Source organism: Equus przewalskii, chromosome 23 (assembly GCF_037783145.1).
Source record: "Equus przewalskii isolate Varuska chromosome 23, EquPr2, whole genome shotgun sequence".
Classification (NCBI taxonomy): Eukaryota; Metazoa; Chordata; class Mammalia; order Perissodactyla; family Equidae; genus Equus; species Equus przewalskii.
Window position 1 is genome coordinate 16923797 of NC_091853.1, and position 24396 is coordinate 16948192.

General features: G+C 40.2%; 1 protein-coding gene across 2 annotated transcripts in view; it reads left to right on the forward strand.

The window, feature by feature from the left end:
* The window catches only part of RGL1 (ral guanine nucleotide dissociation stimulator like 1), a 239722-nt gene that overhangs the window by 72174 nt on the left and 143152 nt on the right, over window positions 1-24396 (forward strand). For both annotated transcript variants that reach the window (XM_008521854.2, XM_008521839.2), the window contains exon 2: window positions 15032-15195. In XM_008521854.2, the coding sequence (XP_008520076.2) occupies window positions 15064-15195 (132 nt within the window). In that variant the 5' untranslated portion in view covers window positions 15032-15063. The remainder of the gene's footprint in view (window positions 1-15031; window positions 15196-24396) is intronic.

The following is a 24396-nucleotide window of genomic DNA, read 5'->3' on the forward strand; positions in this document are numbered from 1 at the left end:
TTTAGCTCAGTGCAAATCTTCCTCACACACACACACAAAAAGACAAATTTGAACAAACTCTTTACCAAAGAAGATAGATAGTCAGTATACCCATGAAAAAATGCTCAATATCATTCACCATTAGAGAAGTGAAAATTAAAACCACAGTGTGATATCACTACACCTCCATTAGAGCATCACTGTGGGTATAATTAAAATGATCAAGAATATCAACTGTTGGTGAGGATGTATTGGCAAGTGGAGCTCTCATACACTTCTGATGGGAATATAAAATTTTACAGCCATTTTGGAAAAGAATTTTGGCAGTTTCTCCTAAAGTTAAACATATCCTTACCACATGATCAAGCAATTCCACTCGTAGGTATTTATCTAAGAGAAATGAAGGAATGTTTCCACATGAAGAGTTGTATACAAATTTTCCTCTCACCTTTATTAAAGTAACCCAAACTGGGAACAAGGCAAATGTCCATCCACAGGTGAATGTATAAATAAAATACTTAACAGTGGAATACTATTCAGCCATAAAAATGAGTAAACTACTTAGACATGCAACAACATGGATCGATCTCAAAATAAGTATGGTAAGAGAAAAAAGACAGACAATTTTTGTAGATATTGTATGATATTCAATGTCACAAAACTCTAGAAAAATGTACCAATTATTTACAAAAAGCAAATCTGTGGTTGCCTGGGTACAGTGATAGGGTGAGATCAACTGGGAAGAGGCCTAAGTGACCTTCTGGGGTGATGGAAATGTTCTAGCTTTTTATTTTAGTGTTGATAACATGGGTGTACACATTTGTTGAAAGTCATAGAATATACCCTTAACACACGATATGTAAAATATACCCCATTAAAATTGTCTTTGTGTGTAGTAGTTGCTCTGTTTTGAGTCACCGTGGGGCAAAGTCTTTGAGTCAGTGTGGGGAAACTTTATAAAGGTGTTGACAAGTTCTCCATTGTTAAGCCTTTTTCTGTATTGGGCTCTGTGTCAGACATTCCTGTGACTTTTGCATTTCTATTTAAGCTATGATAGGGCATTGTGGGTTGAGAGGAAAAAAAAAAATAAGTAATGAGAAGGGACAGAAGATTTGTAAGTTGATTTATTCAACAAATATTTTGAGCACCTTATGTGTGCCAGCTTGTGCTAGGTACCCAACATATCAGTGAGAGGACAAATAGTCCTTGACCTCTAAGAGCTCACAGTCTGCTAGGGTGCAGACTAAAATACAGTATAACGACTGCTGTGATAGAAGTTTGAACAACTTACACAGGGAGAGTAGTGAACTCTCCCCAGTGGGTTTGGGATCGAGGAGATGATATTTGCATTTGCTTTAAATTTAATTCTCAGTGGTTAAAATCATATCCTTTGGAATGAGACAGATACAGATTGAGATCCTGGCTCTGCTACTTACTCTCTGTGTCAAATGAGAATCAAAATAGAGTGCCATGAAATAACGTATCACAGTATCAGGCATGGATATGGCAAATCAGTGAAACCTGTTATGTTAGAGGACATAGGCTAAGCTGCTGTAGCAAAGGCAAAGAGAAGGGGAGGGGAAGAAGAGTATTCTGAGTAGAAGTCACCACATAAACGAAGGCTTGAAAGGTCACTGTTTGGAGAGGAGTGAGCAGTTCAGTGATGGGGGAGAGAGGGGAACTAGAGTGGGGCAGAGGGGAAGATGGGACTTGAAGGTCAGGATACAGCAGACCGTAACAAACTGTGTTAAGGACCTTGAATTCTACCCTGTGGAGGTGCATTCCTATTGCAGGTTCCTAAGCAGGGCGGTTTCCTAAAAGAAGGTTTTTAGGAAAACTACCCTGGTGACAGTATGAAGGATGACTAGGAAGAGCCAAGGGGCAGAATGTCTAGTAACTTGGCTATTGTGGTAGTTCAACCTAGAGATAACGAAAGTGTATATCAAGATGGTGACTCAGTCAGCCTAGAAATCTGTCAACAGGCTGCCTGGGTGAAGGGGGATTAAAACTCTCTCCTCCGTTTCCTGGCCACGGACCTCCAGAGTTGTTTAGATTCTACTCCAGTTCCTACTGGACCAATTAGTCAAAAATAAGTTCTGTATTCTCCAAATTAAAATCTGGCAACACTAGCCTTCTGGGTAGAACAGTCTAGAGAGAAGGCTCTGATCTGGGAGGTCTCGAAGACGTAATCAATAGGGCTTGGTGACCTCTTGCATAAGGAGCTTAGTCACAGGGAGCAGTTGAGGATGACTCTGAGATTGCCAGCTTGGGTATTTGGGTGGATGGATTGCCATTAGTAGAGACAGGAAATTCATGAGGAAAAGGTTTCTGTAGTCAGTTAAAAGGTGTGGAAAGTGGAAAAGGTATTTGTGGAAGGCAGTGATTTTGAAAGTGTTTTTGTGGAGTACTCTTCTCGGTACAGTTTTTTTGAGTATCCTTCAGTATATATACAATTATTTATAAATTGTATACATGTACTATTATTCTAACATTTATATGCACTATAAAACATACAAAATAGAAAAAAAGAGGAGATAAAGATATAAATCAAAGTTGTAATTTTTTTTCTGCATGCCAGTACATAGTCTTGGGTGCCAAGTGGGGTGTGAACAACCCACTTTGGATTTACTGGGGTGCGACAGCCACTGTCGGGCCTGGCTGCAGCATTGTGGAGTAGCGAGGTGGCGAATCTTCTTCACCTTGGGGAAATCTCATTCACTCTTCCTTTCTTCTCCTTCTTCTTTCTTTCCTGATCTTTTTTGTTTTTTCTGGAATAGATATGCCAATTATAGTTCACTGCGAGCAACATTTGTGAAACTTTCTTAACATCTCTGGTGCCTTGCCCTAGAAGATCATTCTAATTCAAATGAAGCAAGATTTAACTGTCTTGGCACAAACTTTGGCTGTGATACAAAGCAACTTCTCCTTTAAAAACTGGCGAAGACCAAGAGAGAGGGGTTCTCTGCTAGAGGTCCCCAGCTGGACCCCCGAGGAAGGTGCTCACGTGGTCTGGCCTAGCAGAGAGGATGAGCAAGGAGTTTAGCTGACTCTGCTCCCTTTCTCCCTAAGATAGTGATGAGAAAAAGGGGAGTTAGTGTGTTAGGTTGGCTCACTGGCTCAAACTAAAGCACTGGGGACTCGGACATTTAAAATTGATGTCACTGCTAATGTGCTGCTCCAGTGTATCTGAAGTGCTGGCCTTCTGTTTCACTTTCCTTTTCGGTTCTGTGAGCCCAGCTATGACAGCCTGTTCTACCCAGAAGGCTAGTGTTGCCAGATTTTAATTTGGAGAATACAGAACTTATTTTTGACTAATTGGTCCAGTAGGAACTGGAGTAGAATCTAAACAACTCCGGAGGTCTGTGGCCAGGAAACGGAGGAGAGAGTTTTAATCCCCCTTCACCCAGGCAGCCTGTTGACAGATTTCTAGGCTGACTGAGTCAACGCACTTATTTCTTAGGTAAGTGCTCCAATTTGTTTGGACCTGATTTCACTATACTTCATCCTTTTCATGAGGTTATAAAGCAATTAGGTTGGAATTCCTTTTTAGGGCACACGAAAGAATAAAAAGATAAACCCTCACACTTTCTTTCTGTCCAGACTGAAGTGGAGGAATGGAGTGAGTGCACTGAAGTTGTGGTCCTGAGCCCGCTTAAGCTTCACTTGTATGTCAATCATTTTTCAGTCCATAATGAAGTTAACAATTAAAACCTCTCTGGTGTCCAGAGTCAGTGTCAACCACAGTCACGTGGAGCAATGGGCCCCACGACTGCGTTCGCTTGAGCTGTAAATCATAAACCCATCACCCTCCAGAGCAGAAGCAAAAAAGAAGTCAGTGAGTACTGTAATGGGTTCCAAATGTTGTTTTAAAGAAAGTCTTAAAAAATAATTAGACTTGGGGCTGGCCCCGTGGCCGAGTGGTTAAGTTCGCGCGCTCCGCTGCAGGCAGCCCAGTGTTTCGTGGGTTCGAATCCTGGGCGCGGACATGGCACTGCTCGTCAGACCACGCTGAGGCAGCGTCCCACATGCCACAACTAGAGGAACCCACAACGAAGAATACACAACTATGTACCGGGGGGCTTTGGGGAGAAAAAGGAAAAAATAAAATCTTTAAAAAAAAAAATAATAATAATTAGACTTACAGATCACCATTCTTTTGTAGCAAAAATTTGCATATGTGAATAAGTGAAAGAACTGACAATGTCAATTTTTTGCTTCTGTTTCTGCCACTTCTTAAAAGTCGTGGAATGATTGTTTATTTAGCTCTAGAAGGGCAGGGCTGGGGAAGGTGACAGGCACCAGAGAATGCGGAGGAGCTGCAAAGTAGACCGTGAAGGGAGACAGGAAGAAGCTGACTCTCAGCTTTGGTTGATAAGGAAGCACAAATTTCAGATAACCCCCTTGTCCCTTCCCCTGCTACCTGAGTGCAAAGAGTTAGTGTTTCTTTCATTAAAGTTACAAAGCCAAAAATTAGCATGGCTACAATTCTGTGAAAGCTTTGAAAGGCCAGGACAATGGAAAGGGAAGCTTTGTTCTGAGTGAGATCTGCTTTCAAATTTGCATTCTGCTGTGTGACCTTGGGCAATTCACTTAACTTCTCTGAGTTTCAGTGTCACCTGAATGGGGAATTAATGCTTACCTCAAAGAGCTCTCAACAGGTGTAATGCACTTGTGCATCTCTGTCTCCTAACACTTATCCTATCATTTTGAGATGTATCTGTGAAATATATCCTATCATTTTGAAATATATCTTTTTCTCTTCATGTGCTTGTGAACTTCCCAGTGATTCAGATTAAGAACTCCCAGCGTGAAGGCCAGTTAAAGGAGGACACACATGCTGATTTATCTTTATTTCCCCCTGCCTCACACACACCTGGCATGATGATTAGGCTACAGCTAAGTGAAATGTTAGGGACTTCCCTCACCTCCAGTGCATAGCAGGGTGCCGGGTGAGGTTTAAGCAACCTACCCATCCCGTCCCTGGAAGTTTGCCATCTTGTTGCAGGAAGTCAGATTGGCCCATTGACACCCTCAGCTAGGAAGCCAGGGATGCTAAATTGTCTATTTGCACAATTGCTATTGTGCTCAGAGGTCTGAATACAAGAGCCAGTCTCATTCAGTTTCTAGTTTCGTTTATTGGAAATAGCAAGGTCAAGCTGCAGCAATGAAAAAAATGGAGAAAGTGGAAAGTCCTGTAAAAGTTTAAGGAGGGGAAAATAAAAGAAAGAGAAGAGAAACTGCATCCCAGTTGGAATGAAATGGTGACACAGAATGAAATGCTCTTATTTCCCCTCCAACAGAAACTATGGTGAATTTCATACTGACTCTGAAACTAAAATTGACACCTAACCAAGTAGGCTAGCCACACATTCCATCCGTCCCTCATTTGTTGGTATCAAAATCAAGACATTTCACAAATTTTGCTATCAAATACTGTATATGTGTGGAAAAGGGGTAGATAAAATGGGCCAATTAGACCACAGCCACATCTGTCAAAACTCTAACCCTTGACCTTAGTGAAAACAGAATCTGGGATCAAACACAGAAACCCTGCAGATGTACACAAGTCATTTAATGCAGCCTTTGAAAAGACTGTGACGGATGGCTGGTGCTGTTCTGAAGGCCTGATGAGAAATCCAGGCTTGGCCCTGCTAGGAATATTTGCAATTTTAAAGAAAAAGTAGGTTCTAATACAGTAACTATTTAATATATCCCAGCAAGGTCCTCCCCACAGGCTGAGTTGAAAACACTCCTGACTCTGTTGCTATGCAAAGCAGCTTTCAAATATGTTTTGGAAACCTGTTTGAGATTTGAGAATAGAATTTGGTTTTCAATTGCCTCATTTAGGCTTAAGAGCTTTTGGTTCATTCCAAAATAATGTGGGGGTTCTATCCTTGCTGGGCAGTGGAGGGTAAATTCAATAGCTGCCTCTCATCCAATATACACATGAATATAGGATGCTTCTCTATGGTACACCCTTACAGAGCTTCACATGAGAGGGAAAAAAAATGTAGAAGAAATAAGAAAAAGAAGTTGGAGTGTCCTTATACAGTTCACTAAAAGACTATTTGAAAATAATGATTGAGTCTTTTCCAAGATACGTGGAATGTGACAACCATAACTGCATTTACTGATGAAAATGTCATTGTGCTACAGCAAGCTCAAGCCTTTGGGAGGGTTTCTTAGAATTCCGAAAGGTAGGGCTTTGACATTTTGTTGTGTTGGCTCTGGGCACACGGGTCACCAGGGGATCTGCCCACGAGATCTGTGCAAGGGTCAGAGTCGGGAAGCAGCATCTTTAGTGGTTTCTCCTTGATGTCATTGTCTCTCAGTGTTCCTGTGTTCATCTGGGTCATTGAGTCTTTCATCCCACGTGGGATAGGTTTGCCATTTTATATCGCAGTTGCAGATCAAAAAAGGTGAGAAGAAGGTAAAAAATGTGAGCCGGCAGTAGAACTCACCCTAACGCACAGCACACCGATCCCTCCCTCCCCCATGCTGGATGAGTATTGGACCCATTCCTTTGGCCTTAGCACCACTTATGAGCATTTAATCCTATTTAAGAGATCAATATCAGGGAAAGAACAAAAAAGTTAAATGGAAATGAAGATGTTGCTCTGAATATAAAGCTTCTTGCACCTAGTTAGTCTAGCTGATTGGTGTCTGGGTACTCAGCAGTACCAACTAGGTTTAGCAATGACTACGTGAAACTAATCAGCGTCCTCCATGTGGGGCAAGATATTATCTGAGCTAATGAAAGAGGAATTATAATTAAGAATGTATGATGTATGTAAAAAATCATGGTGTCCTTACTGCTTAGAGACTGAGAGAGAGAGAATAAGGATTGGCCAGCACCAGCTCACTGTACATGCCTCTCCTAGAAGGATTTTCTTGGAAGAGATTTCTCACCCATCGGGACCTGCCGTTATCCTATGGCATTAGCCTATGGCCTGGTAAAGTGACTGTAAATAAATAGATTAGACTCTGTTTTTGGTAAAGTAAAAGATTGAGAACACACTGCTCTTTAACGTGAGATATGGAAAGGCCAATCTACCTGGAAGGTAGTTAAGACGATTTTGTGTGTTAACTGATAAACTCAACAGGCTTTCTTTCCTGAACCTAACATTTTTAGATTTTTGCATTCCTGTCATGAGAAGTCCACCTCTGAATCCTTTCAAGGGCTGAGATTCCCGGGAATTCAGACTTTTCCACATTTACCTGATGCTATTTTCTAAGTGGAACATTGACTATTAAAGTCGAGTAGTGTCGTATGGTGGCGAGGACACAATTCTGGGGTCAGCACAGCTTCAGGAGAAACTCTGACGCTTGTTCCTTAATCTCTCTTGACCTGAGCTTCTCCTGAGGCTGTTCTGAGGACAAGCTGATGCCTCTGAAGTACAAGCCCGGCCCCTGGCACAGTGAATGCTGCATCTCCTGTGGGGTGGGGAGCGTGTCCTTGTTGGGACCTGAAACATGGCTCTGACCTGAACCAGCTGGATTTCCTTCAACTTGAAGATAAAAATTAGCCTGTGACTGTTGAACTGGATGATGCTCTCCTAAGGGTCTTTGCATTTTGCCCTCATTCAGCCAGTTAAAGCTGGAGTCCACAGAATTGTGAAACATTTGAGCCTGGGACAGTCACGTGATTTACAGTTTCATCTCATTTTAAGCTTTCAAGTGATATAATCACTGAGTTTTTTATTGTAATAAAGATGCAGGCCATGAAAAATTCAGTTCTTTAGAATTCTCTCTCTCTCTTAGAACACCGAAGGATTCTTTGTGATCTCAGCCTGTCTTCTGTTTCAGTATCCTCTCCCTCCCCCACGTCTGTCTTTGCAGATTTGTTTCTAGACTGCCCGTGCTGAATGGAGACCAGGAGGGCAGCCCAGCTGTTTTCCTTGTGTTGGCTCTCTGAGCTGAGCAGGAATTGCTGAGCAAAGAGCAGCATTTCTCCAGGGAGGTTCACAAGGGTAGTACAAACTCAGTCTGGGTTTTTCTTTTTTGGAATTATTATTAAAAACTTCTGCCAAATACTATCAGTGAGGGGGGGAAAAGTACACAAAGTCTGAAGTGTAGTTGGACCAGCCTTTTAAAAATATCAACTTGAATGAAGCAAGAATGCCTTGCACTTCTTTAATTTTCTACATTTAACAGGAGACAGTTGCTTTCAGAGAAAGTCACTTCTGACTCCACAGACTCTATTGTGCAACCTTGCTCAGCATTCACTAAGACAGTATATAATTAAAATTCCTTTGAAAATGGTTGCCCAATGATTGACGTTTGTTCCAAAACACATCGTCATGGTAAATGCTTTATCTCTTATTCCAGTGGGGTTTTTTTAATAGAAAGAAAATAAAATGATATTTTTAGAAGAGTGATTGAGTTTTTTTTTTTTTAATTGAAGCCGTATAATAAATATATGTCCAGTCTTGCTCTCAAGGAGCTGGCAGTGGAGCAAGGGAGACCGAGTAAATTAAGGAAAGCAAAAGAAAGCAATACGCAGAATCTGAGTGGCCTTATATAGATTAGAATGCCGTTGATTCCAAGGGGGAAGACATAATGAGGATCGGTTTACTTCCGAATACATTGTCATATACTGTCACTTTAACACAACCAACTTTTATTATTGCTCTGAAACAATTGGACGTGCCACTTTTCCCGGGACAAATGCTGCCCAGCGCTAGGACTCTCTCTCTGCCATGGCTTCCTAGAGTCCTCTCTGTCTGGTGTCTGTCTGTGCCCCAGTCTCCATTTCTGCACAGGAAGTCTAGATTCCAGACAGCTGCTTCTGTCTCTGTTTTCAGAAGGAATAGACTGGTGAGACCACTATGATGCACCCCCACATTTGGGAAGGCTGTATCTTAAGACCTTCTTGGCTCCCCCAATTTGTAAATACCACAAGAGCAATCATGATTTGAGAAGTCGACCACCGATCCAGGATTTGGATGCTAAGGTTGGGTGAGCACACCCAAACAGCAGCATTGCAAAGACTCAGCAAGCTAAAAATTGACTACATGTCAGGGAATGTTGGGTTGTTCCTGATTAGTCAAAACTCAGACGTTATATCCATGAATGCCAAGGGCCGTTTTAATATCATGCTGTTTGTTGGACATTTGAGTAGTGAATGCATGCATAATGTGGAAATAAATACAATATGTGAATGGCCCACAGAAATCACAACCTTCCACTGTTTTATTTAGTTGTGTAAATTCCTCAGCTCTACTGGAAAAGTAATTCGATGCACATTAGTTTTGCTTCCTACGTTTAGAGGGAGGTGAGTGCTGTATTTATATCTGTAAGGGTCTCAGCAGTCTTGTAGACTGTCTATTCTTGTTAAGGATGAGGAAACAGAGGCTGAGAAAGTGGTTTGTCGAAGGGTGACTTAGAGAATTTACTGTAACCTCATGATTTGAACCCAGGTCCTCTGACTGGGATTTTGGTGCTCTTTGTTCTATGCTATTCCGAACCTTTGAGTAAACCAAAATGCAAAGACTGTTCTTGATAGACAGCCTTTTAGGTGGAAGAGTTGAAGATAATAGGAGAGAGAGATACACAAACCTGTCTTATCTGGACAGGAGCTCAGCTCGTTAGGAAGAAGAACAGGGATGAGAGAAGGCAGGAGGAAAGGATGGCAGAAAGACAAATAATCATGGGAAGAGACTGGAACAGGGCAACTGCCAGACATTTTCAAGATTAGAAGAAATCTGAGTCGAGTTAAAAAAATCAAAAGAATTCTTCAGGCAGAAGCAAGAGTTTATGTGTATAAAGGGAATAAAGCAGAAATACGGTATTCTTAATACATATGATAGAATCTGCAGGGGCAGAAGAAGAGCGTGGCCCTGATGGATAACGACGAGAAACACCAAACCATTCCAGCAAGGCTCTGCATATTAAACACTTTCTTTTCCTTCCAAAAATATGTAAAGAGGAGAGGGAGAAGAAAAGAGAGAATGATTTAGAGGGATGTCTCATACATTATTTACTTTCATAGGAAGGAAAGTCAAATTCAGTAAAGTCCAGATTGATTTATTAAACAAAGTCTAGCGTGGGGATTAATAAAATAAATACAGATTTCAGTGAAATTGGGCCCTAGCACTTATTTTTAAAGCCATGTTTCAAAAAGGTTATTGATAGGAGTTATGGATAATTTTTATCAAATGGCAAGAACAGACACTAGTAACAGCAATTTTTTGTGTTCTCAGACTGTCGCTTAATACTGATGTTTTTAAGATTAGCCCCTGAGAAGCTGCCTATTTACTTTTGGTACCTAATGAGGATTTAAGATATGAAGCCATCAACTGGGCCTTTTGTTATGACCATAGAAAATATTATAACCACCAGACAATGATTGTTTTTGAAGGAATGGGAGAAATGTTGTTATTATTATATATTATATCATAAGCATTGTGTAGCAAATATTTTAAAAATACAGACCTTAAAAGCACAAGTTTTAAGGAAATACATATTTTCTCATTAATAGTAATCATATAGTTATTTTTTTATTATATAATCATAATCATAAATTATTTTCACCAATTTCTAACTTATCAACTTCTTATAAGACAGCTAGGGTTTATAAATATTTATTAAAATGGTTTTTGGATTTAATGTAACTTGAAAATAAAAAAACCTTTCAGCTTTGGTGGGAATGTCAGGGCTCTAGGATTTGAAGGCAAAATGACCTCAGAAACCCTTACATGGCTTTTCTCATCTGCAGATTGTTTCTCAGTGTCAGGCGAAAGCATCTTTCTTCCATCCTGTTGGACTTGTCTTCCTTGTTCTTATGTTACTTCTCTGTTTTGCGCAGTAGAGATACTGTGTAATCATGACCCTTTCACAATTAGAAAAAACAGTCCTCAAGCACTTGTCTTTTTAATTTTTGAGCAAAATTTTCCTTCTGTGTTCTCTGATCAGACATTTGCCATTCTATACACATGGCTCTCTTTCTCCACATCTCTAACTTAAGGATGATCTCACTATCCAGTGGTTTGAAAGAAATTCTGTTTTGGATATGAGGTGTTTTAGGATGACAGTCCTTCAAAACTGATTTCCAAAAGAGCTCATAAGGCTTATGGTGTTTTAGACCAATGGTTAAGTAGCGTTGAAGATTCTGCCTGTTAGGTTTACAGTGATTTCATCTTATCTGTTCAATGGACTTGTATTAGCAGTATTTGCATGGAAGTTGGCTTATAAATCTTGACTGTGTGTGTTTTAAGAATGAAGACAGTAGTTCAACTCTAAGACGGGCGGCGTTTCAGAGGTAGAAGAAGGTCCACCTATGCCTCCTGTTTTCATTCTAACAAAAAATGGCTCCGCTATATAGACTTCTAGCTCATTTTAGGGAACTAGGAAACCTGTAATGCATGTATTGTTCAAAGAAGGTATGGATTGGAACTTCACATTTGAAGAGGAAAAAGATGGGTCAGCAGCAGTATTGGCTATATAATTTTGGGGCTGCAAAATGAAAATGCAGGGCCCCTTGTTCAAAAATTAATAATTTTAAGACAGTGACAGCAGAGCATTCAATCTAGCACAGGGCCCTTCTGAGCACGGGGCCCTGTGTGACTGCACAGGTCACACCCGGAAAGCCTGCCCTGGTCAGAAGTTGAGAGGGGAGTAAAAAGGAAAAGGGAGGATCTGTTTTCCCATGATGTTTCCCTCCTTCTGTCTATCCCACTCTTCCCTGTGTACTCATCAGATGTGACCATTCTCAAGGGGGCTCTATTGTTCCAGTTAGCTAAGACATTGCCACTTCAACTCTAGTCCATGGGGGAATGGGCATGAGAGGGAGGTCACATTCCCCCAGTGATGGGGTGGGGGTAGGGGGTTGAAGGTCTTCTGAACTGTCCTAAGAAGAGAGCATGAAGTTGGGAACTCTACAACTTTCCAGCAGTGTATTAAAGTTACTTAACCTCTCTGAACCTAATTTGTCATTGCTGTAAAATGGTGATATCTACCTTGCAGGGTTGTTGAATGGATTAGAGAGAATGTGGAAAATACCTAGCACAGTGGCTGGTATGCAATGGGAGCTCATATATATTGGATATATGGTCATTTTTTTGTGAGTGAGGAGATGTACTGAAGATGGGTGAAAGGGCCTTGAGTCTCAGATAGGGTGGTGGATCTCAAAATGCTTGGAGAGCCTTGTAAGAGCTGGCTGCCTCTCTGCATCCATCCTTACTTCCCAAGTGCTTTGAAAGGGTTTAAAACTCAGAATTGCATCTTCTTCCCAAACAGGGTAAGCAACAATCTGTGGGAAGTCAGTGCACAGTAGAGTTCAGTCTCTAACACTGAAAATTTGCCAACTTTCACCCACACTGCGGAGATGAGAAAGCAGCTGTGGGCAGACAGCAGAGAAGAGCCCGTGGTCACTGGGATACATTACACTTACAGATGGTCCATTGTTCACCCTGAGATGTTGTAGTTTGTCTATTTTATCCAGTTATGTTTCCATGACATACAAAGGATACAGCCAAAACTATTTCATGTAGTTTTTCCACTTTGTTTTGATTTATTATTTGTTGTTTACAGTATTATCTCCAGTAACAACAATGGAATTTCCTTCCCTACTAATCTGGCCTGTTTCCATTTTGCCTGTTTATTTTAATTTCCTTTTTTTTGGACTGAAACCTTTACATGACTCTCCTTTGTTTATTTCCTTGCCTGTGTGTGTCAGCATCATTTATTAGCACATCCACTCAGAACTTTGAACATGAATTATAAAGGGTCTGTTTCCTGGTTGCTAGTGGGAGTGTCTGAAGTGCTTCATGTCTCTAAGTACTGCACAATGGCTGGGTTAGCAGCTGGCTCATCGCTGCTCTCTGAAGCAGATGGCTTGCCCTCCATGGCGTACAGATGGAGCATGTGAGGCAGAGAAGTAACTCTGCTGCGGAAGGTGCTTTTCTCAAATCCTCTAACCCATCACTCCTGCCTGGCTCATCAATGCGGATTTCCATTTACTTTTTTTTTTTTTAAGATTTTATTTTTTTTCCTTTTTCTCCCCAAAGCCCCCCTGGTACACAGTATATTCTTCATTGTGAGTCCTTCTAGTTGTGGCATTTGGGACGCTGCCTCAGCGTGGTTTGATGAGCAGTGCCATGTCCGCGCCCAGGATTTGAACCAACGAAACACTGGGCCGCCTGCAGCGGAAAGCGCGAACTTAACCACTCCGCCACGGGGCCAGCCCCTCCACTTACTTTTATTTGGGCAGTAGGTTGTGTGAGCATAAGACCTGCTTTTTTGCAGAAATGCTCAATTCCTTGAAGACATTTCCATGACAACTAGTCTGTTGTTAACTATTGAGTAATTGCAGCTTGTAATATTAGCTGCTTGGGGTGCATGATAAATGTTAGACTTGGTCCTTTTTTATGAAGAACTTACAGCCCACTAAGTCAATAAAAAGGTTAAAGAGGGGCTGGCCCGGTGGCGCAGTGGTTAAGTGCGCATGTTCCGCTTTGGCGGCCTGGGGTTCACCAGTTCGGATCCTGGGTGTGGACAACGCACCACGTGGCAAGCCATGCTGTGGTAGGCGTCCACATATAAAGTAGAGGAAGATGGGCACAGCTGTTAGCTCAGCGCCAGTCTTCCTCAGAAAAAAGAGGAGGATTGGCAGATGTTAGCTCAGGGCTAATCTTCCTCGAGAAAACAAAACAAAACAAAAACAAACAAACAAAAAGTTAAAGAGAAGAGGGAAGTTGACTTTTACACCTGTTGCTTGAATATTAATTAGATCTACTGCCTCATTTTCACTTGAGTCTCATGATTTACTGAATTAACTAATTCATCAAACATTTATTTAGTTCTTACTCTGTACATGGCACCATCTCTAGTGTCAAGATGCTTAAAAGACCAGAAAGTGGAAATAGATTTGAAAGCAAATAAATATAATAAAGTGTTACAGGTGACATGATAGAAATCTGTGCAGAGTATATACAGAGAGTAACAAAGGAGGAGGGGTCCTTATTCTCTTGGAGTTGGGGGTGGAGGGGACGTGTCAGAAACAAAGCCTAAAGGTCTTGGATATATTTGAGATCCATGGGTACTTTCCAATGTCTCAAACAGAGTGGCTGAGGATGCAGCCAGGCCTGGTGGGGGAGGGAGATGGAGGAAGCCAAGCACAAAGGGCCTTGGATGCTATATTAAGGAGTTAGGATTTTATTCTCTAGGAAAATTTTCAGGTAGGTGAAACATCATTATCAGATTCGGTTTTTATAAAAATTGCCCTGAGAAGGATAGATTCAGGGGACTTGAATGGAGGCAAGGAGATTCCTTAGGAGAGGACGGTGCTGAGCAGCCCTGACGTGATTCTGAACAAGCCAGTGGCAGATGGAAAGATGTTGAGGAAGTAGACTTTATAAAATTGGTATCAATTTTTAAATATTGTCTTTACAGCAACTGCCAGTGAAACCAAGGCTCAATAAATATCAAAGAGAATCTTCCTCTGTGCTTCCATTGCAGTCAGAGACATGATTGCTGTGGCATTTCGCACACTATGCGCTAATACGCGGTATTGTGATGACTTGTTTACAACCTTTTCTGCCCTGAGACGCTAAGCTTCTTAAGGTTAAGTACCAAACTACAGAATTATTTGCATATGCCTAGCATGGAGCCTCGTCTAAACAAGTGCTCAGTAGATGTTTGAAGAGTAAAGCTCCTAACACCGTGGCCAGTGCTTCTTCCACACGGACTACGTGGCACGGAAATATGAAAACGCCGCTCAGGCTTGTCTTACATCTGCCATTTCCATCTCTCCTGCTGAGGGGGTCAGGGCAAAGTGACAAGCAGCTATAACAGGCAGATGATGCTTTTTACTTTGCTTTAAAATTTATATCACTTTGTCCATTCTCAAAATGTGTCCCTGCCTCCAGAAGCCTGCATTAAAATACCAATAATAAATATTTAAAATATAGAAAGTAGCCATAAAAGTTGATGCTTATTGTGATAGTCTTTAGTGGTCTCGTTATCCACAAATCAAGCCTGATAATTTACTTTCATATTTCTTTTTATGTTACTTAATCTTTTAACCTGGATCACACTTTATTCTTCCACACAGATCCGTAATGCCTTCTGCCTGGCTCTTTCAAGATGGAGGGGAAACCTGTGGGAGAGCCTACTCAAGTGGTGTCTAAAGTCAAACTTTCCAGCAAGGTAGAAAGCACAGGACACTGGCTGGTGGAAGATCATGCTCGAATATGGGAAGTGTTAAAGACAGACGAGGTAAGACTAGTCCAAATGACACAGTTGGTGCAATGATGGATTTCCTTAGACTTGAGATTATAATTCTTAGTGTGGCCAGCACCACAGGCCAGCTTGGCAAATTTTTATTCAGGGGCCATAGGCACAACCACGACTGGAGAACATTAAGTCAGGGGTGTATCTCTTAGGCATTAATAACTCCACAGTGATTCAGCCAAAGGAGGTAGCACTGACTTAGGGCCTAAAATGTACAAGTAGGTATCCTCCTTGTAGAATCCTACCAAACCTAAATGGGAAATCAAGTCATGGTGAGAAAGTTGATTCCTAAGGATCAGTCATAACAAGTGGAATCATATAAATTCATTGTTTGACAGCATGAGGCTGTCAGGGCTCCTTGGTTGCAAGCAACAGAAATTGACTCTAAGGAAAATGGGAAATTGTTGGAGGATATTGGGAAGCTCACAGAATTGATGAGAAGTTTGGAAAACTAGGACAGGAACCAAGTCAGCAGGAACTGCTCAGGGCACTGCCCCTGGTATAAATTCCAAACTGGTCCCCACCCTCTCCTTATTCTCACGTTTCTCTGCTCAAGATGCAAAGCCAGGGGAGAGGGAGCTCACTGCCAAGGTTAGTCACATGTCTTTCTCTAGGTTATTCTTTAAAGAGAAAAAGAATCTCCCATGAGAAATCATTATACCAAGTCCTCACAGCACTTGTGTTTGGAGTCCAAATCTCTAATATCCACATGTGGTGACAATACCAATTCAAGAAAGTAACATAACAACTACCATCTTAAATGTGAAATCCAGCCAAAGCAAATGTGAACTCTCTCTGTAGGGGATACTTGCACACAGGAATAAAACTCCACAGAGAGCAGCTGAAGTCTCTGTGTATCCCACCTAACAGGGCCAAGACTAGGGACAGATAAGTGAGTTGCTGAGGGCACAAAGTTTAAGGAAGCACTCATTCTTAGGTTTGTGTCCTGCGCTTGCACAAACTTAAAGGTTAAGGCATCCTTATATTTTGCACTTTAGGCGTCTTGCAATTTGGACTGGCCTCACCCTAGTCCTGGCCCTGCCACCTGATTTTATTCCCCTCCCTCCTTCCCCAAAGGTAGTCACTATCCCGAATCTGGCATTTGTCATTCTTATGCATATGCTGATACACACACACACACACACACACACACATATATATATATGTTATCCACATATCCAAGTAGTACTGATTTTCATCTTTTAAATTTTATATAAGCTTTGTATGGTCTATGTACTTTTACAGCTTGCTGTTTTTTACTTAAATTTTGCTTCTATTTTATCTTATTTTCTCTTCTGATACTTGTAGTTCTAGTTTATTCATTTTAACTGCTTTTTATATTCTGTTGATTAATAGAGTGAAATTTATTTATCCATTTCTTTTGTTGGTTAACTTTTAGTTTCTTTCAGTACAAGGCAATGTAATACACTTTACACTGTATTACTCATTTTAATGTAATACACATTTTCACCTAGATGTGGCATACTGGATTATAAAGTATGAAAGCCTTCAGTTTTACTAGTTATTACCAAATTGGTCTCCAAGATGAGGATGTGAGTTTATATCCCCACTAGCAGCATGTGAGGATTCTCCCTGCTCTACCAGTTGTTGATGTTGTCAGTTCTTTAAGTATTGGCTAATCTGATTGTTTTGAAATGGAGCCTTGTTGTTTTAACATGAATTTTTCCATATGGATAATCAATTATCCTAGTACCATTTTAGAATGTCCATCATTTCTTCTTTAGTTTGTAATGCTGTCTCTCATGTATCATGCTTCTGATATACTCTCTCTGCTAATGTGATACTCCCTCAACTATTCTAGATTTAAAGGAAACTTGGACATCTGATAGAGCATGTCCCTCCACTGAGTTATTGCTCTTCAAAATTGTGCTGGGTGTTTTTGGAACTTAGATTTTCAATATGAATTTAGGATGAGCTTGTTAAGTTTTGCAGATATGAAGAAAACTCAGTCTGCTGGGAATCTGATCGGGATTGCAGTATGTTTGTTGATTGATTTGGGGAATATCAACATCTTTATGATAGTCAGTAAATATCTTATCTTATTCTTGACTTTAAGTGGCATGCCTCAATATTTCACCAATATTTTATCCTATACCCTTTTGCTGTAAGATTTTCATAGGTTTCAAGGTTAAGGAAATTCCTTCCATTCCTTTTCTTTTTTTTCTAAATGTTAGTTTCTTTACATTATAATATTTGATCCCTACAAAATAATATACGTGTAAGTTATAGAGTATAATATTAAAACAAACACTTGTGAGTTCGCAACCAACTTAAGAACTAGAACTTGACCAATTGTTGAATCCGTGTATGGATTCTGCCACATCCTATCCCCTTGATTCTTTTCCCCACAAGGGTAACTGTTTTCTTGAAATCTGTGTTTAATCATTCTTTGGATTTTTGAAAGTTTTTATTGCACATATATGTATCCCCCCAAATATTGTTTAGTTACATAAACTATGTATATGGTGTTACACATATGATATATATCTGATTTCTTTTATGACTGACTTCTTTCACTCAACATGTTTCTAAGATTTTTAAGGTTCAGTGACTAATTAATACATATAGTAATAATTCATTAATTTTCACTGTTGACTAATATGCCATTATGTGGTTATACCATAAGTTGTTTATTTACAGATATGTTGATGGATATTTCAATTATTTGCTGTTGTTTGCCATTATGAACAATGCTACTATGAACATACTTCTACATGTCTTATCCCCCTGTGTAAGAGTGCCTCGTGTATAAGGGTTTTTATAGGTTAATAATTATTAGGTGAAATTTTTGAGTTGGGTATGTACAAGTTCTGTTTTGCAAGTTATTGCCATATTGTTTTCCAAAGTGGTATCAATTTACACTCCCACCAGCAGGGCATAAAGTTTCCCCTATTCCATGTCCTTGTCAACTTTTGGAATTGTCGGATTTCTTAATTTTTCCAACCTGGTTGGTATAAAATAGGATATCATTCTTTATGCATCTCAACTCCATCTCAGATGATTTTTCTTTTTCCTTTAGGGTTTACTTTTCTGAGGGTCTAACTGAAGCAAAAATCTTCCTATTTTTTTGTCTGAAGCTGCCTTCATTTTGAGTCTACTCTTAGAATGATAGTTTAGGTGGGTATAGAATTCTAGGTTACCTTCTTTCAGTACATTCAAAATATTTCATTGTCCTATGCCTTCCATTGTTTCTGTCATAAACTAGCTGAAAGTGCTTTTTTTTTTTGAGGAAGACAGGCCCTGAGCTAACATCTACTGCCAATCTTCCTCTTTTTGCTTGAGGAAGATTGTCACTGAGCTAACATCTGTGCCAATCTTCCTCTGTCTTGTATGTGGGACACCATCACAGCACAGCTTGACAAGCAGTGCCAGGTCCATGCCTGGGATCCAAACCTGTGAACCCCAGGAGGCTGAAGCGGCGCATGCAAACCCAACCACTATGCCACTGGGCTGGCCCCCCAAAAGTCTAATTTTTATTCCTTTGAATATAATATCTCTTTTCTCTAATTACTTAGATCTTCTCTACATTTTTGCTGTTTTGCGGTTTCGCTCTTCTGTGTTTAGGTGTGGGTTTCTTTTTATTTAACCTCTTGGAATTCATGGGGCTTCATAAGTATGTGGATTGGTGGATATGTGGATCAGCCTGCAAACATCTCTGTAATTTTCTTTTCAAATAATTGCTTTTACTTCCTTTTCTTTTTATAACTCCAACAAGGTTTACGTTCATTTTTCTCACTCTTTGCTCATGTCCCTTAACTTCTCTTTCAGAGTTACTATCTTTTTTCTGCTCTCGGTGTTGTATTCTGATTAATTTAGATCTATCTTCCAATTCACTAATTCTCTCTTCAGTTACTTTTTATTGAAACAAAAACTGGTTAATAATTGGAGGAGATCAGAATCTGCCCTTTAACTCAACTATTGAGTTTTAAATTTCAGTTACTCTATTTTTCACTTCTAGAAGTTCTGTTTTGTTCTTTTAAAATCTTCTAGTCATTTTTTTAGTCTCTTGCTTCCTATTCATATTTTTATTTTTTTAAGTCTATTTGTCAAGAACTGTGAAGGGTATGAGATTTTACATTATTTGCAAGTTAGCTTGCCACAGTTGTGTAAATGCTGAAAGAAGTCATGAGACTCTTGTTTCAGAGACAAGACTTTATTACTTATAGAACAAGTTGTAACCAGAGTGCCAGCATGTTTGTTTGGTTCCCTATGCCCCAATTCCAACAGGAGTGACACAGATGGGCCTAGATAGCTCCCTGCACAGGAGAGAATCACTGACCTTGGAAACTTGCCAGTTTATAGTAGACTTAAGCAAGCCTGTACTTTCTCCCAGTGGGAGACGTTACCTTGTCCTTTAAGGTTACTTGCTGCAGACACAGGCCTGAAAAAACAGTCTGGGTAAAGATCAGCCAGGGCCAAAGATTTTTTGGCACAAAAAGCAAGCCATGCAGGAACAAGAGAGACTCATGGAGGAGTGTTTCTCAACAATATTAAATATAATGGTTTTATATTCTGAGTTGGCAATTCTAATAGCTGTTCTTATTCTACCATCTTATTCTACTCTCTGTTCTTTCTGTTGGTTCTTGCACATGGTATTTTGTTTCCTTGTTAGTTTTGTGATTTTTGACTGTGGGTTCATTTTTCTTGGAATGAAAGGACTTTTCTCCAGAGAGAATTTACATTTACTTCTGGAAGCACTACCAGCTGGAAGTCACTTCAAAGTAAATTCTTAGCTTGAGGTTTTTTTTTTCAGACCACTCAATGTGAATATAGGCTGGAAACTGATGGATGGGTATACTTGTAGTAATTAATTATGAGGGGAAATGACTCACCTCTCCCTGCCCCTATTCAGCACCATATTTCAAGATAAGCAACTTTCCTTGTGTTGTCATGGAGGGCATTTCATTCCTGGTTCACCTTAAGGCTGAGGGAATAACATTTTGGGGTTCCAGTTTTACACAGTGGGGAATCCCTGTAGATTCTCTCTCTTGAGCCAGCCCTGGGCTTTCTCTATTGTTCCCTTTGTCCTTTAAAGGAATAAAATCTGTGTTAGTTAGAGTCACACTAATGCTGTAACAAACACAGCCAAAAATTTAAGTGGCTTAATGCAATAAAAGTTTATTTCTCAATCATATAATTGTCCAATTTAGGTGTTTCTGATGAGAAGGCAGCTTTTGTCCATATGATGAGCAGGGACTCAGACTGCTTCTTCTTGCAGCTCCACCATCCTTTGGGGTCTGGGAGTCTTCTGTGTTCAGCCAGTAATTAGCTAAAAAAAAGATCGAATAAGACACACTCAGTTCTTAACCCTCTTGGACCAGGAGTGACGTGCATTATATCACTTTACAGTCTATCACTGAGAACTTGTCCCATTGCCCCACATGGTTGTGAAGGAGGTGAGGTGGAGAAATGTCATCTGGCTGGGCAGCCATTTACTAGTGATGACTCAGTACTATGGAAGGGGAAACACAAATGCAATTTTGGTGGGCAGTTAAAAAAGTGTCACCGAAAACAAAGCTTAAGTTTACCTGGTTTGGCCAATGCCTTCTAAATGGAAATTGACTTCAATGCTTATCTCTGTGGGTTCTGCTTTCATATAGGTTTTGACTGTTAAGAGTTCTTAAGTTCTTGCCAGCCTATCAATGTATGAAAAAGGTACTATACTTTTATTTTACCAAGCATTTTAAAATTGTTTTTTTAAATTGTGGGATAGTTAGTTAGGGTATCTAATCTCCCACGTGCTAGCAATGGGAGTCCTACACTCTTCTGAGTTATTTAAATACAATGTATCTTAAAAATATATGTTTTTTAAACTTATTTTAAAAAATTAGTTCACTTGTCAGAAAGTGTCATCCAGATAATGTTGAATCTTTATTAACTAAACACATTTAGTTAAGCACCTTCTTGCACATGAATAGTCATAACTGACTTCTTATAATCATTTACAAATTTTGTGCAGGTACAAATCAATCTATCAAATCTATTTGAAATTAAAATATTATTTCATCTTCAATGTAGTGATTAATTTCTAGCTACTCTAAATATACCTTTGAAATATAAATATTTAATTTTTAAATTATAAATAATACTTGCATATAGTAGAAAATAATGAAACTTTTATAAAAGAGTCAAGTATGAAAAATAAATGTCTTTATAAAATCTCAGTAATTTTTATTTTTTAAAATGAGCAAGGGAGCAGTGAGGAGCCTGGACATGTTCTTGTGATGGTGACAATGTTCTATCCTTTCGTTGTCTTGGTGGTTACATGAATATATTTGTCAAAACTAATTGAACTATACACTTAAAATGGACATATTTTATTATATGTCAGTTATGCCTCAATAAGGTTGATCTTAAAAACTGGGCAATAGGGAGGGGGAAGAGAGTTAAATAAATCAATAGCTGCAATACAGTGTGGTGAGTGCTGTAATAAATATGTCCACAGGCATTTTGAGAGTCTAGAGCATGGAGCTGTAATCCAGCATGGGTGTGAATTTGCTTATGGAGGTATGCGTGTCAGGGAAAGACAGCTTTCCAGAAAGGTAATACTTGAGTCCATTCTTAAAGGAAAAGTAGAAATTAGGCCAGCAAATGGGATTTTAGAAGGGCACTCAGAGCAAATATTCCTGGAAGAGGGAAAACTGTGTGAAGGGCAGTGTTAGAGAAAGTGTCCTGCAGTTTGGAGCATCTGTAACAGAAGAGGAATGACAAGAGAAGAAGCTGAGAGGGACCAAATAATGAAAAGTCTTCTGTGCCTCACCCAGAAGTGCAGAAATTACCCTGTGGGCCGTGGGGAGTCATGAGGGCCTTGAAGCAGGGGTCATGACATGGTCAGATTTGTTTTCTAGAAAAGCTACTCTGTCAGACGTGTGAAGGATAGCCTAGAACTCTTCAAAACTATTCTAGCTCACTTGGGTCTCTTCTTTCTCTGTCTACACTATGCTAGTCAATATCAACTAGGGATTATTTGCGGTTGTTCTTTTTTTGTTGTTGTTGAGGAAGATTGGCCCTGAGCTAACATTTGTGCCCGTCTTCCTCCGTTTTATATGTGGGACTCCTGCCACAGTATGGCTTGATGAGCATTGCCTAGGTCGGCAGCCAGGATCCAAACCAGCAAACCCAGGGCTGCTGAAGCAGAGCATGCAAACTTAACTGCTACGCCACTGGGCCAACCCCAAGGGTTGTTCTTTTTTTTCATGATGGGAATTCTCTCTCTCCAGCTAGATCGTCTGTCCTTGAGACCCTGTCTATTAGTTTCTGTTTGTTTTGTTTTGTTGTTTTGGCTGAGGAAGATTTTCCCTGAGCTAACAACTGTTGCCAGGCCAGTCTTCCACTATTTTGTATGTGGTTCACCACCACAGCATGGCTGCTGACGAGTGGTGTAGGTCCACACCTGGGAACTGACCCCAGGCTGCCGAAGCGGAGAGCACCGAACTTAACCACCAGGCCATCGGGCCAGCCCCCTCATCCGTTAGTTTTATTTCTGCTTCACTTATAAACCCCAAAGCACTGGCATACTGCTGGTTGAAATAAATACCTGACGATTGATTGAGGCATCACTTCATGGTAATTATGTAATCGTGTAATCATGATTTCATAGTAATATGTTGTTTCTCTGAATTGTAACATCAACCAAAATATTGCCATCTCTGAGTGCAAAGGTGATTCATTTGATTCACCATTGGATGGCATTAAGTAGAGGTGATTTTTTTTTTTTTTTTTGGTTGTTGCTGGTTGAGTTTGCATTGGGTCATCCACCATGCACTGGACTTATCTGTGTTTTACGTTTGTGAGAAAGCTGCCAAGATAAGCAGTGTTCTCTGGGGCTAGGGAACAGAGATGTACTCTGTGTGAAATTCAACTAGTGAATGCCTGTGTGGAGACTGGACATATGACCTCTTCCTCTCTATCTAGCTCAGGAATGGGGCCCCACATTGTAACATCATATTCTTGGAAGAGGAAATAGTAATGTGTTCATTATGCACGCTTTGGAGATTAAATCATACTCATCTGAGGGACAGAAAGAGAGAGAATTTTTAAAAAACTGGACGACAATTTGGACAAGCAGTGTGAGTGCATTGTATTAATCTTTGAAGAGCCAGCTCTTTGCTGAACTTAAGGGCTGTGGTTTGATGACAGAATTAGAATTCCTCTTTGTGATTCTGAATGAGTTTCTTTTTCTCTCTGCCACAAATTTTAATATGAGGCAAAGGGATAGAAACGTCCTGCCTAGGAAGTTATTAATATATAAAAATGCTTTGAGGTATTTTTACTGAGATGAGTAAAGTAGACATGTCATCAGTAGTTGAGAAATGGAATATTGAGACTGAATAATATTCAATTGGAGTTTATAAAGAAAGAAAAATATCATTTATTGAGCACCTACTGTGTGTCAAGAATTGTACTTGGCACTTTCATATTCATCAATGTATTTGATTGTCACAGCCGTAGATATGTTTTTCGTAAGGATTTTGAAGATTAGAGGTTAAGGCGTGTGCTCAAAGGTACATAGCTGATAAGTGGCAGAGTAAGCTTCAAACTCAAGTTTGTCTCTGTTTTATACTCTTATCTCCTCATGAAGCTATCTACCAAAATTGTTTAAATCACCCTAATTCTCTGTTTGCTTTGCCTGCACAGACTTCAACTAATCCTGGCTGGGGCAGCATCCTCAGCTCAATAAATGCTACCAATCTTGCTCCCATAGAGCTTGGCTCGACAGCGTCTGGTGTGAACAAGCACCAACATGCCCACTGAGTATAACTTTCTTCCATTTCTCAAAGTGTTGTCTTCAGTGTCCGTGATTGGGCTTCCCTCTCAGTTCTCTCATACGGTATCCCAGTATCTCAAGGAGACTGCACCCTGCCCTTAACTCCATCCTGTTTAAATGGAGCCCTAAAACTCTGCTAAGCTCCGTGTAGCTCTCTTTTCTACATAACTGAGCTCTGCTCCACATACCCCAAACTATTCATTGGGGTCCAGTTGTGAACAGTCTGATTGTTTAGAACCTGGATATTTCATCCATTCCCTGAACTATTCCTTGGATGGTAAGGTCTGCCAGAAGCACATCCAAGTTTTCCTATGCCCTTGAGACACTGCTCACTGAACAGTCTGCCGGCACTGTAGGGCACACACCTGTTGTCAGGGAAGTCTCTCCAGCTCCAATCT